Below are 13588 nucleotides of genomic sequence, written 5' to 3' on the forward strand. Positions count from 1 at the left end.
TGGCTCTCCCTTGTCCATTTTCCTAGTTACATCCTCAGATAATTCCAGAAGATTAGTCAAGCATGATTTCCCCTTCGTAAATCCATGCTGACTCGGAACGTTCCTGATACCGCTATCCAAATGTTCCGCAATTTCTTCTTTTATAATTGACTCCAGCATCTTCCCCACCACTGATGTCAGGCTAACTGGTCTATAATTTTCCGTTTTCTCTCTCCCTCCTTTCTTAAACAGTGGGATAACATTAGCTACCCTCCAATCCACAGGAACTGATCCTGAATCTATAGAACATTGGAAAATGATTACCAATGCGTCCACGATTTCTAGAGCCACTTCCTTAAGTACCCTGGGATGCAGACCATCAGGCCCTGGGGATTTATCAGCCTTCAGTCCCATCAGTCTACCCAACACCATTTCCTGCCTAATGTGAATTTCCTTCAGTTCCTCCGTCACCCTAGGACCTCTGTCCACTAGTACATCTGGGAGATTGTTGGTGTCTTCCTTAATGAAGACAGATCTAAAGTACCTGTTCAACTCATCTGCCATTTCCTTCTTCCCCATAATAAATTCACCTGCTTCTGTCTTCAAGGGACCCACATTTGTCTTAACTATTTTTTTCCTCTTCACATACCTAAAGATGCTTTTACTATCCTCCTTTATATTCTTGGCTAGCTTACCTTCGTACCTCATCTTTTCTCCCGTATTGCCCTTTTAGTTATCTTCTGTTGCTCTTTAAAAGAGTCCCAATCCTCTGGCTTCCCGCTCATCTTTGCTATGTTATACTTCGTCTCCTTTATTTTTATACTGTCCTTGACCTCCCTTGTCAGCCACGGTTGCCTCTTACTCCCCTTAGAATATTTATTCTTCTTTGGAATGAACTGATCCTGCACCTTCTGTATTATTCCCAGAAATACCTGCCATTGTTGTTCCACCGTCTTCCCTGCTAGGGTATCTTTCCAGTCAACTCTGGCCAGCTCCTCTCTCATGCCTCCGTAGTCCCCCTTGCTCAACTGCAATACTAACACTTCCGATTTTCCCTTCTCCCTCTCAAATTGTAGATTAAAACTGATCATATTATGATCACTACCCCCTAATGGCTCTTTTACCTTGAGTTCCCTTATCAAATTCGGTTCATTACACAACACTAAATCCAGAATTGCCTTCTCCCTGGTAGGCTCCAGTACAAGTTGCTCTAAGAATCCATCTTGGAGGCACTCCACAAACTCCCTTTCTTGGGGACCATTACCAAGCTGATTTTCCCAGTCCACCTGCATGTTGAAATCTCCCATAACCACCGTAGCGTTACCTTTGCGACATGCCAATTTTAACTCTTGATTCAACTTGCACCCTATATCCAGGCTACTGTTTGGGGGCCTGCAGATAACTCCCATTAGGGTTTTTTTACCCTTACAATTCCTCAGTTCTGTCTATACTGATTCTGCATCTCCTGATTCTATGTCACCCCTTGCAAGGGACTGAATATCATTCCTTACCAACGGTGCGACCCCACCCCCTCTGCCCACCTATCTGTCTTTTCGATAGGTCGTACACCCCTGAATATTCAACTCCCAGCCCTGGTCCTCGTGCAGCCATGTCTCTGTAATTCCCACAACATCATACTTGCCAATATCTAACTGAGCCTCAAGCTCATCCACTTTATTTTTTATACTTCGCGCATTCAAATACAACACTTTAATCTCGGTATTCACCTCCCCTCTCACCGGTCACTATTGGCCCTGACCTTACTCTCTTATCCCTTCTCGAACTATCCCATTAATTCGGGAGTCTTTTGCAATTTATCCTGTAATCACTTTCCGTTTAACTCCATCTTTATATTCCCAATTTGTCAACCCCTCCCCCCCCCCCCCCCCCACTATTTAGTTTAAACCCACACGTGTAGCACTAGCAAACCTGCCTGCCAGAACGCTTGTCCCCCTCCAGTTAAGGTGAAACCCGTCCCTTTTGTACAGGTCACCCCTATCCCAGAAGAGATCCCAATGGTCTATAAATCTAAATCCCTGCTCCCTGCAACAGCCTCTCAGCCATACTTTCATATCTCCTATCTCCCTGTTCCTGCTCTCACCAGCACGAGGTACAGGAAGCAGTCCAGAGATAACCGCCCTGGAAGTCCTGCTCTTCATTCTTCTTCCTAACTCCTTAAACTCGCGATGCAGAACCTCCTTCCTCTTCCTCCTGACGTCGTTCGTGCCCACGTGCACAACTACCTCTGGCTGTTCTCCTTCCCTCTCGAGGATGTTCTGAAGTCGGTCCGTGACATCTTTGACCCTGGCACCAGGGAGGCAACAGATCATCCTCGAGTCTCGCCTGCCACCACAGAATCTCCTGTCCGCACCTTGGACAATGGAGTCACCCACCACTATGGCACTGCCCGACGTCGGTCTCACCGGTCGAGTCTCATCGTTGGTATTGGAGCCACCGACCTGTCCGCCATTTGGACTAGAAGCATCTTCTGCCCCGACAGCTCCCAAGAGGGTGTACCTCTTTTCATTCGGCACAGCCACCGGGGTCTCCTGCATTCCACGTACTGCCCTTTCTCACAGTCAGCCACCTTTGCTCTTCCAGTATCCGTGGCGTGACAACCTCACTGTAGGTACTGTCCAGGAAACTCTCGTCTTCCCGGATGGCTCTGAGGCCAACCAACTGCTTCTCCAGTTGCCCAACACGTTCACTCAGGAGCTGCACCTGGACACAATTCCTGCAGGTGTAGATCGCAGAAGCTCCAGCGGTGTCCCTGCCTTCCCACATCCTACAGGAAACACACTGCACCAACATGCCTGCCATTTCTTCGGTGACAAAAATCACAAGTCAGAGTTCAAACAAGCGTAGCCTCCTTGCCTCAGCCTCCTCGCTGAAGACTCTCGAGCCAAAGACTCACACTTCACCTCCCAAGGCACTCCACCCCCAAGGTTCAATGGTTTAAGGAAGGTAAATCAAAATATATCTCTTGTGATATTTTAAGAATGAATATTAATGTCAGCAGATAATATTTGGAAAACAACAAAGAAAAAGATTATTGCCCATAAATTTGTCTTTGCCACTTTTCTAACATTAAAATAGCATTCAGCAAACTCCCTAATGCTGCTTCAGATTTTTTCAAATACTTTTCAAATAAAGTATTATGTGCTAATACTTTATCAGCACATAATTCCACAACAACTTTAGAAGGCTCCCTTATGTAACATCACCCTGTTTCAGGAAAAACAGGCATTAGAGGTCAAATTTATTGAAATGGTAGCATTTTTCATCATAGCTCTGACATGAGAAAATACTTCTTAAAGGGTCACCACAGAATGCAATCAGTTCTCTGACAGTTTACAGGGAGTTATCCTCCATTCATTGAAGAGCCTCCTTAAATAATTGGAAGGTGGTTGTCAATTTCCTCACAGAGGAGCAGAGAAACCTATCCAGGTATCTGCGGAACCATGTACAGAGAAACAGCTTCCTCGCACAAACATCTAGTAGCAAACAAGACAAGTGTTTGCATTGCTCTAACAGTGGAATTAAAAGTTAATCACACCTCAGAATCCTTGCATTGCAGAAGTCAAGAAAAACTGCAACAGAAATGTGAGAGACCTTCCAGTTTGATAAATGCAACTTTTCCATTCACATGGGGGTGGCACGTTGGCGCAGTGGTAGAGTTTCTGCCTTACAGCGGCAGAGACTCAGGTTTGGTCCTGACTACGGGTGTTGTCTGTATAGGGTTTATACGTTCTCCCTGTGACCTGCATGGATTTTCTCTAGGTGCTCTGGATTCCTCCCACACTTCAAAGACGTACAGGTTTGTGGGTTAATTGGTTTGCTAAAATTGTAAATTGTCTCTAGTATGTGTAGGATAGGGATGGTGTGCTGGTAGATGCAGACTCGTTTTTTAAACTTAATTCTCAATGAAATTTGATGAAGAGTGAACCATTTTGCTTCGTCTGGTGTTTTTTAATGACATTTCTGATGATAAAAATTTGACCGGGAATGTGCGAGCTTGTGATTGATCGGATCATCATTTGGCTCAATCACGTTGAGGTTTGGCAGGAAATTGTACGGCATTTTGCCAATCAATGAAGATCTGATCCTTTCATTTGCACATTTGCATTCAATGCAATTAGAAACTCCATTTATTAGTGAACAGCAGCAGTTCTGCCTCAGACCTGTGTGGTTGAAAATCTTATCAGAACCCAACTTTGGGCTTTGCACAACTGTTGTTGGCAGTTGAATGACTGCAGCTCAGAAAATCTCCACTGTGTAAGTAAAATTCATGCATCAAAACGTCCATGTGTTATTAATATGTGGTGTTAATACATTCAGAAATGCCCCTCTTGAAATATGTTAATTTAGTTTTCACTTGTACAGTCAGTTTTTGAGTGCTGCACAAAATAACTTTTAGGCCAATAATTTGTTGACTTTGAGGTAATAATATATGAAATTAGGCTGCTTGTGGAATACGTTGAAGAATTAAAAAAATCATAAGAAATAATGGAAGGCATCCACATGTTTTTGTATACATTGTACAGTATTTATTTAGGCTGAGTTGCACAGCATGAAGGAATCCCCAGTATCCCCAGGACATTCTTGGAAATGCTCCTTGCATTTTTTAAGGAGTGGTTTAATCAGAGTTGGCAGTTTGTTTGCAGTGATTTGGATGCACTGGATCTTGTATGTCAATAAAGTACGGCTGGTCTGATCTCGTCGCAAGCATGTTGAAAGCATGCATGTGAACCCATGCTTTTGTATTTCATGTTTAACTATTCTTCTCCAAACTGCAAATAAATATTGCAAGTTCTTATCATAATAATACTACTTTGTTCTGTAATTTCATGCAGCCAGAAGATAATGAGAGTCAACACATTGAAGGAAATTGTTTCTCAGAAGAAGGTAAAATGAACCATTTCTATCATTCCACATCATGAGTATAAAACCCATTTTTATTTGGATTGAAGTAAAATGCTAATGATCGATTGTAATTTTGGTGTATACGGAATTGTACAATGAAAAGCTTTGTTTTGTGTGCTTTCCAATCAAATCAGATAATACTATACAGAATAAAATCAACCCAAACACAAAGACAAAAGTTAAATTGGAGAGATAAATACCACAGTGTAGAATATAGGTTCTCAGCATTGTTGTGTATTTCTCAAAACAAGTTCATTGTCCACAATGAGGAAGAACCGTTCAGAAGTTTGATACTTTGACAAATATTGCACAAATAGTATAAATACAGTTTTGTTTAAACCAGCCGTTTATACTGCAGCCTCAGGGTTTTGATCTTTTATTTTTAGGTACTAATCCTTAGGTAACTTGCCTTTTCTGCATCTTTCTCGGGATCGAAAATTTTGAGGAAATTATCTAGAACCATAGATGAAGTCTTATCCCCTTTATAAATTTGATTAATTATTTCTGGGATTTCTTTGCTGACTATAAGCATAGATGATGAAACCCCCACACACTGCCTTTGAGCCACCCGCAGACAAGGCAGCAGGAAAGTATGTTCTCAGAAATCTGAAGATCTGGAACTCTACAGCGATCTTCTCCCTTGTGCTGTGACTCTAGATCCTCATGGGCAATAACAATAAATACCGATGTTCCTAGAAAACTGGGATCTTTTCATATCCATTCCCCAAGACCTTTCCATTCTTCAATTGGCGAAGGTGTGTATACCCTAGCGTTGGTAGTACATACAAGGTTATCCACTGATTTCATGCAGATATCCATACTCCTCTCAATGTCAGACCTCCATGCACCAATTGGAAGCCATGCTGAAGTCTTGCGTAACTTCAAAGCATTCAGCAAACTCCCTAATGCTGCTTCCGATTTTTTCAAATACTTTTCAAATAAAGTATTATGTGCTAATACTTTATCAGCACATAATTCCACAACAACTTTAGAAGGCTCCCTTATGTAACATCACCCTGTTTCGGGAAAAACAGGCATTAGAGGTCAAATTTATTGAAATGGTAGCATTTTTCATCAGACCTCCATGCACCAATTGGAAGCCATGCTGAAGTCTTGCATAACTTCAAAGCTCTTGGCCCCAAGGATGTTGAAAACTAGTAATGTTCATGCTCACGGAAACTTCCAGGATTGCAATTGGTCTCGGAAACATGTGATGCATTTTGGTTTATTGTGGGGAGGGGATAATCAGATCTAGAATTTTGGTTACTATTGTTGCCACTGATGAAACATTTTGACTCAGTTATCTTTCTTACCCCATATGAGCATCTACATGCATTCATCGTTCAAGAGATGTCACTAAAAGGTGGATGAGAACTAAAAATGTTGGACTCGGATTGTTGGATTTATTTTGGATTGTTTTCTTTGAACATCAGGGGTTGAGGGGAATCCTGATAGAAGAATGTAAAATGATGAGAGGCATAGATGAGGTAGATAGTCAGAACCTTTTTCCCAGGGTGGAAATGTCAAGGAACTAAGGGTATAGCTTTAAAGTGGGAGGAACAAAGATTAAAGAAGATGCGTGGGGCGTTTTTTTACACAGCGAGTGGTGAGTGCCAGGAACACACTGCCATGGGTGGTGGTGGAGGCAGATACGAGAGTGGCATTTAAGAGGCTTTTGGATAGACACATGTAAACGCAGGGAAGGGAGGGATATGGATCATGTGCAGGCAGAGATTAACGTCATCATGTTTGGCATAGGCATTGTGGTTCGAAGGTCATGGTCCTGTGCTGTGCTGTTCTATCTTCTATTATATTTTTACTTTCAATATGATTGATTTTCTCATTCTTCTCAATCAGTGAATCTTTGTTCCGATAGTTTTTTGGAGAGTTGCTTCAGAGTATAATAGGTGGAGATATATTGAAATATTTTAGAATTATGGGAAGGAGGGCATTTGTCACATCTATTGATGAGATATTGCTGAGGAATATGGGCTAAGGGAAGAAAGGCTGGAACTTGGGAAAAATCCAGACCTGGCAAGCTCTCCATCTAGTCCTGCTGCAATTTCAGGCATATTCAAGGAATAGGCTCTGAATATGAGTGCAAGCAGGTTATGCAGGAATTGCAAACAGCACTTGTAAGACATCAATTCAAGTACTGCATATAATTCTGGTCACTGTATTTATTACAATGTAGAAGTGATTTTACTGGAATGGTTGCTCTATTTAGGAAGATTTGGGAAGGTGTTGCCAGAACTAGTAAATTGTAGCTATGAGAATGATTGGATAGGCTAGAGCAGAGCTAGAGAAAACTGTTCATCTGGTGGATGATATGGATCTGGAATTTACTGCATCAAAGGGTGGTAGTGGCAGAAACACATCACATTTAAACAGTGCTTAGATGTATAAATGAAGAACCACAACCTGCAGGCTGTTGACCTAATGTTAGAAGGTGGGTTTTGGATGGTGATCTCATTATTGACGGGCACAGCTTGAAGGACTATCTGGCTTATTTCTAATTTTGATTGTAGTATTCTTATCATTCTATGATGTGGCCTATTTTCTTGGGTTCTGTGGTGTGTTCACAAACTCACAGTTAATTTCCTGGGACACACAGATGCTGGAATCTTGAGCAAAACACAAAGTACTGGATGAACTCAGCGGGTCAGGCAGTGAATTCTCTGGAGTGAATGGTCAAGTGACTTTTTGGGTCGGGACCTTTCTTCAGTCACCTGTCCATTTCTCCACAGATGTGGGGTGTCAGGGGTTATGGAGAGAAGGCAAGAGAATGGGTTAGAGAGGGAAAGATAGATCAGCCATGATTGAATGGCAGAGTAGAATTGATGGGCCAAATGGCCTAATTCTGTTCCTATCACTTATGAACTTATGAACATGCTATGTGACCAGTTGAGTTTAGTTTAGTTTAGAGAAACAGTGTGGAAACAGGCCCTTCGGCCCACCGAGTCTGTGCCACCCAGTGATTCCGTTACACTAACACTATCCTACACACACTAGGGACAATTTACAATTAAACCAAGCCAATTAACCTACAAACCTGTACCTCTCCTGAGTGTGGGAGGAAACCGGAAATCCGGGAGAAAACCCACGCAGGTCACGGAGAGAACATATAAACTCCGTACAGACAGCACCCATATTCAAGCTCGAACCCGGGTCGTTGGCGCATTAGGCAGCAACTCTACCGCTGCGCCAATATGCTGCCCATAAGTTCCACAAACTTTGTGTTTTGATTTCCTAGGTGTTTTTATCGGTTCTGGTGTGTGTTTTCTGTCACTCTGGTTTGTTTGACTGAAGCTTAATATTTGAAGACATATATATTTGCACTGAAGGCAGTGCAGAGAAGGTTCACTAAGTTGATCTCAAGGGTGAGAGGGTTGAAGTATGAAATGTTTCAGCCTTCACTCATTGGAATTCAAAGTGATCTTATTAAAATACAAGATTGCGAGGGGAATTGACAGGGTTAATGCTGAGAGGATGTTTCCTCTGGTAAAGGTATGTAGAACATATGGAGATAGTTTCAGAATAAAGGGTTGTCTATTTAAAATAGAAATAGATGGAATTTATTCTATCAGAGGATTTTGACTGGTGTTTTCTACACGATTTAGCTGATTAAGGTGGTGTAGGCGGGCAGCTAGTAGAATTGCTGCTTCACAGCTACAGTGGCGCTGGTGCCACTAGTGTGTAGGAGAGCAGTAGAATCTGGGGAGAGTTGATGGGAATAAGGAGAGTATAATATTTGATTAGCATAGAAATAGTGTGCAGAGGTGCTTGATGGTCATCATGGACTCAGTGGGCTGAAAGGCCAATTTTGTCCTTTTGTATTTTGTATAAATATAGGGCAGCATGAGTTGAGAGGCCAGAGTCATTGAATATTATCAAGATGATGTTTAACAGACATTTAAACTACGAGAATGAAGGGTATCGGGAGACAAGTGGGGAAGTGATGGTGAATTCAAGATTGGATCAGCCATGATCTTATTGAATGCTGGAGCAGGCTTGTGGGGCTTGTTGGACTACTACCATTGTTTTCTGTTTCTTATTTCTTACATTTGGATCTTTGCCTTCACTGACAGGAGAGGCTGTGAATTCCTAATGTACAATGTTGCCACAGTTGTGGAAGTATCAGCATTAAACGACTAATTGCTGGAATGTTATAATTGATTGTTTTTTCAAAACCAAGTGGTGGCACCAGGAAAGCTCAGAGTCACCTTGTGGTTTGCACAATGCTGTGGTAAACTGAAAATCTTCCCCCTCCCCTCAACCCACCCCCCTCCCAATACCCAGTAGCATGGGTCAAGCAGTGCCCTATTAACTAGTCTTTGTGTGTTGGTTATTAATGTTTGAAGATTATGTTAGTCACTTGATTTATTTTTAGTGAATGACTATGTGCACACTTTCCAGCAGAGCCTTTGAATGTTATTTCATATATGGCATTTTCAGTGATAAATGCAAAGAAATGTTAAGTGATGAGCAGTTTCCTAAACCTGTTCTCCACTTCTCATTTGCAGATGTGAAAGACAGTAATTCATGCACATATTGTTTAGAAACCACATGCAGAAAGTCATTGTTAACTTCAACATGCATCACTCCATCTCCTTGCATTGGTGACATGATGAACGATGAAGATTTGTTGTATACACTGAGGTTAAAGCTGGATCCACTCCACCCAACCATCAAAAACTGGAGGAACTTTGCCAGCAAATGGGGCATGACCTATGATGAACTCAGCTTTTTGGAGCAGAAACAGCAAAGTCCAACATTAGAGTTTTTGCTGAAGAACAGTGACCGAACAGTAGCGCAACTAATTGACCTGTGCAAGTTTTACAAAAGGGTGGATATTCTGAAAGTGCTGGAAGCATGGGTAGAAAAAGAGTGGCCTAAACAGTGGCATACAAAATAAACAAAGTTAAAAGAAGTTCAGAATTTATATTCATAATTTCCATTTGTAATCATTTAACTTCGGGAAAGTTCAATGTTTTCTTCTGTCATTTTGTGTCAAACACTTAGAGACGGAGCTTAGATGTCTTGGTGTTTACTCTTTACTGTTCAGTGCTAAATATTTAAAGGGAATATATAAAGTGATAGGAAAAACTGAGGAAGCAATAGGAAGGCTGAAAGAATTGTGATGATTTGTGTGTCTATTTATTCCTCTGCCTTTCTATACCTGTTAAAAATGTAACTCATTTTAAATTGGAAACATCAAGACAATCCAAACCTGCTGAATTTCTGGTAAGACTGAATTAAGTTTGGGTCTGAGAAACTTTAGGAATATTTTAAAATCTTAGTAGATTCAAGTATTGTATTTCTAGTTATAACATTGTTTTGCTGCTTGTTTCAGACTAATGTAAAAAACTAGGAGTAGATATTGACTGGCATTTTGCATCAATGCATAGTGATTTTGGGGTGCAACAACATAATTCTGTTAACACAAAGTTAAAAGCCATCAGAGGGATTCTTGATACATCTATAAATTTTACATCTGAATTCACTGAAAGCAGGATGGTTGTGAAGATTCTGTGTACTTGTTGCAAAAAGTATAGCAGAACTCTGTAATGTGAAGTGGCCCTTCAATACTTTCAATTTTCAGTTATCATGAATCACCTGGTTGGTTTAGAAAACATATTGCAACTCATATTTTCAGAAACATTTCTGAGAAACCATAAATCAATGAGTTCAGAACAAAGTTTGAAGAAGAAAGCTTTATATTATCCACATAAGAATGTACAGGTAAAGTGCAGTCATCATATTAAAACTGGGTTACAATATCTGATAATCAAAGATCCAATTTCAAGCAAATTATCCCAATGCATAGTTAATATATTCCCATAAATATCCTTATAATATGGTTACTTCAATAAAACTGGAGTCTTTTATGTTAGAATAAAAACAATAACATTTAATACAAAGGCTTGACTATTCAAGAATCACTTAATATATTTCAAATTTACATTTTCAATTTTCAAATAAACTATTTTATACATTGAATTTGATATTGAAGAATTAAGTAAACCCTGTACAATCCTGATCTATACATATATACCTCTATTTTAAGTAGATACGGTATCTTTAGCTTATCCCTATGTGTTACTACCTGGTAAGAATATTTCTGTTACATATAAGTTTGAAGTGAAGCTTTATTCAAAAATGACAATTAAATATGAGATGCGTATAATTTTGGACTCTTGATTCATGTTAATAAAATAACGCAAGATTTTATGAATGTGAAAGTTGAAATCAGGTTCTTAGTGTAGAGATGCCACTTTCAAAGAAGATCGGAATTGAGTTGCATGTTTTGCCAATTTAGGTTTTTTATACTTTTCCAAATTTTTGTGCAGATACACAAAAAAATTGGGAAATGGTAGACTAAAAAAAGACACTGAAAAAAGACTGAGAAAGACCTAATCTCCAAAGATAAGGATGGTACAAGGCAATAAGGGTGATTCCAGAATTTTTAGATAAAGTATTTCTTCAGGTTGTTAACTTTACATTTAGGTTCATTAAGTAAACATCCTTTCATGTGAGTCCCACACTAAAACCCATCAAAAAGCTAGAAATAGAGTTATAGAATTAGTCAGCTTGGAAAGAGATACCTTGGCCTACAGAGTGCACACTAACCACAGAACATGCATTGACACCAATCCTACATGAATCCTATTTCTTTTATTCTCCCACATTCCCATCAACTCGCTCACCCACACACTGGGGAAAATATAAAGGGACCTGTCAATCTATCCAACCTGCACGTCTTTGGATGTGACAGAAAACCTGAGCACCTGGAGGAAACATGCGTGGTCACAGGAAGAACTTGCAAAGTCTACACAGTCAGCAGTGAAGGCTAAGTTTGAACCCGGACTTATTGTTGCTGTGGGGAAGCAGGTCTACTAGCCTCGACAATGTGTCTTACATCTTTAAATGTGTATCCATAAAAATATAGTATTCCAGAGTAGCCCAATTTACTGTCTTGGGCCTGCCGTTTTAAAGTTAATAATCTTTTTGTTTTACTAAATTAGGCCAAATAAAGATTTATTGTAGAAATACACCAATGATTATTTATAGTTATCGAGGCTGATTTAAAAGAATTGTATATCTGTTGCTGGAATAAATCATGTCTTAACAACAGCAAATGCAATTTATCATCAATGTTTAGACACAGCAAATTCAATCTCTGGGAATCGAGAGTTTGGTGTAAATGTTCCAGGAGAAGTTGCTGGCTGAGCCTTTGTGAAATCAACTGATCCCTTTGATTTATGATTGAAAGTGAATAAATTTGACAAATTGAACTTATTTTTTTTACTCATGGAGGGATCATTGACATTTTTAGAACTAGAAGTTCTTGCTTGTAAATTGGTATTATATATTCCTTGTGCAGTTATATCATCTAGATCAGATGCAGAGGATGATCTTAATTTAAATGTTTTTCTTGAAAATTTATTCTGCATGTTGATATTGTCATCTGTGCTTACTTTTAATTTGGGAGAATACAGTTGAGCTGAAGGATTTGGGGAGCTCACGTCAACACCAACTTCACGAAATTCGCCATTCAGATTTGGAGAACTAACACCGAACTTTGTATCTTTAACACCTTTGTTTGCACCCTGCAAGTTTCTATTGGGAAATCCTGACATGTCAATACCTGCACCTCCTTTTATATTTGCTGTTGGTAGATTGAGGTCCACATTTCCCGTAGACACATTAGGAACATCCATCCTAAAGTCAGGGGATTTATAATTCCCCTTAATAGAAGGACCTGCCACATCTACGCTAGGCACTTTTACTGAAGAATTAACATCCAGATCTGGTGTTTTAGGTCCAGACATTCGGATGGAAGGCAATTCGACCTTTGGCATTTGAAACATCGATTTTGGTTTAGAAACACTCAAATGTGGTGCTTTCATATCAATGCTGCGACCTCTGATATCTCCTTGAATGTCAGGAGCAGAAAGATTTACCTGACCTTTCGGTAGGTTCAGTCCATTATCAGGTCCTGACAATGACAGTTTATTACTTGGCCAATTTACTCCTGGTAACTTAAACTTTCCTCCTGCAAGTTCTGCATCTGGCAAGTTGGCATCTATTTCGCCTTTTGGATGTTGCAAGTCAACATCTGGAGATTCAAAATTCCCCTTAAGGTTTGGAGCTGACAAATCAACCCTGGGTGCTTTTACTGAACCATCTAAATCCACATCTGCACCTTTGGGTCCAGAAAATCCAAATGAAGGCATCTTTAAACTTGGCATTTGGAATTTTGCCTTTGCATCAGGCATATCAACACTTGGAGCATTGATGTCCATATTTGGGCCTTTGAGATCGAGACCAGGACCTTTGATATCTCCCTTAATGTCAGGAGCAGAAAAATCTACCTGACCTTTAGGAAGGTTCAATCCATTTTCAGGACCTGACAATGACAATTTATTACTTGGCCAGTTTACTCCTGGTAACTTAAACTTCCCTCCTGTAAGTTCTGCATCTGGCAAGTTTGCATCTATTTCTCCTTTTGGAAGTTTTAAGTCAACGTTTGGAGATTCAAAATTCCCTTTAAGATTTGGAGCTGAAACATCAACACTTGGTGCTTTTACTGAACCATCTAAATCCACATCTGCACCTTTGGGTCCAGAAAATCCAAATGATGGCATCTTTAGCTTTGGCATTTGGAATTTTGCCTTTGCATCAG

At 40.1% G+C, this 13588-nt stretch overlaps 1 protein-coding gene across 1 annotated transcript in view; it reads left to right on the forward strand.

Moving 5' to 3' along the window:
- The window catches only part of edaradd (EDAR-associated death domain), a 36270-nt gene extending 26453 nt beyond the window's left edge, over nt 1-9817 (forward strand). The window contains exons 5-6 of the mRNA XM_078405856.1: nt 4833-4884; nt 9426-9817. Coding sequence (XP_078261982.1) covers nt 4833-4884; nt 9426-9817 — 444 coding nt within the window. The remainder of the gene's footprint in view (nt 1-4832; nt 4885-9425) is intronic.
- The last annotated feature ends 3771 nt before the right edge of the window (nt 9818-13588 follow it).

This window comes from Rhinoraja longicauda, chromosome 9 (genome assembly GCF_053455715.1).
Source record: "Rhinoraja longicauda isolate Sanriku21f chromosome 9, sRhiLon1.1, whole genome shotgun sequence".
Classification (NCBI taxonomy): domain Eukaryota; kingdom Metazoa; phylum Chordata; class Chondrichthyes; order Rajiformes; family Arhynchobatidae; genus Rhinoraja; species Rhinoraja longicauda.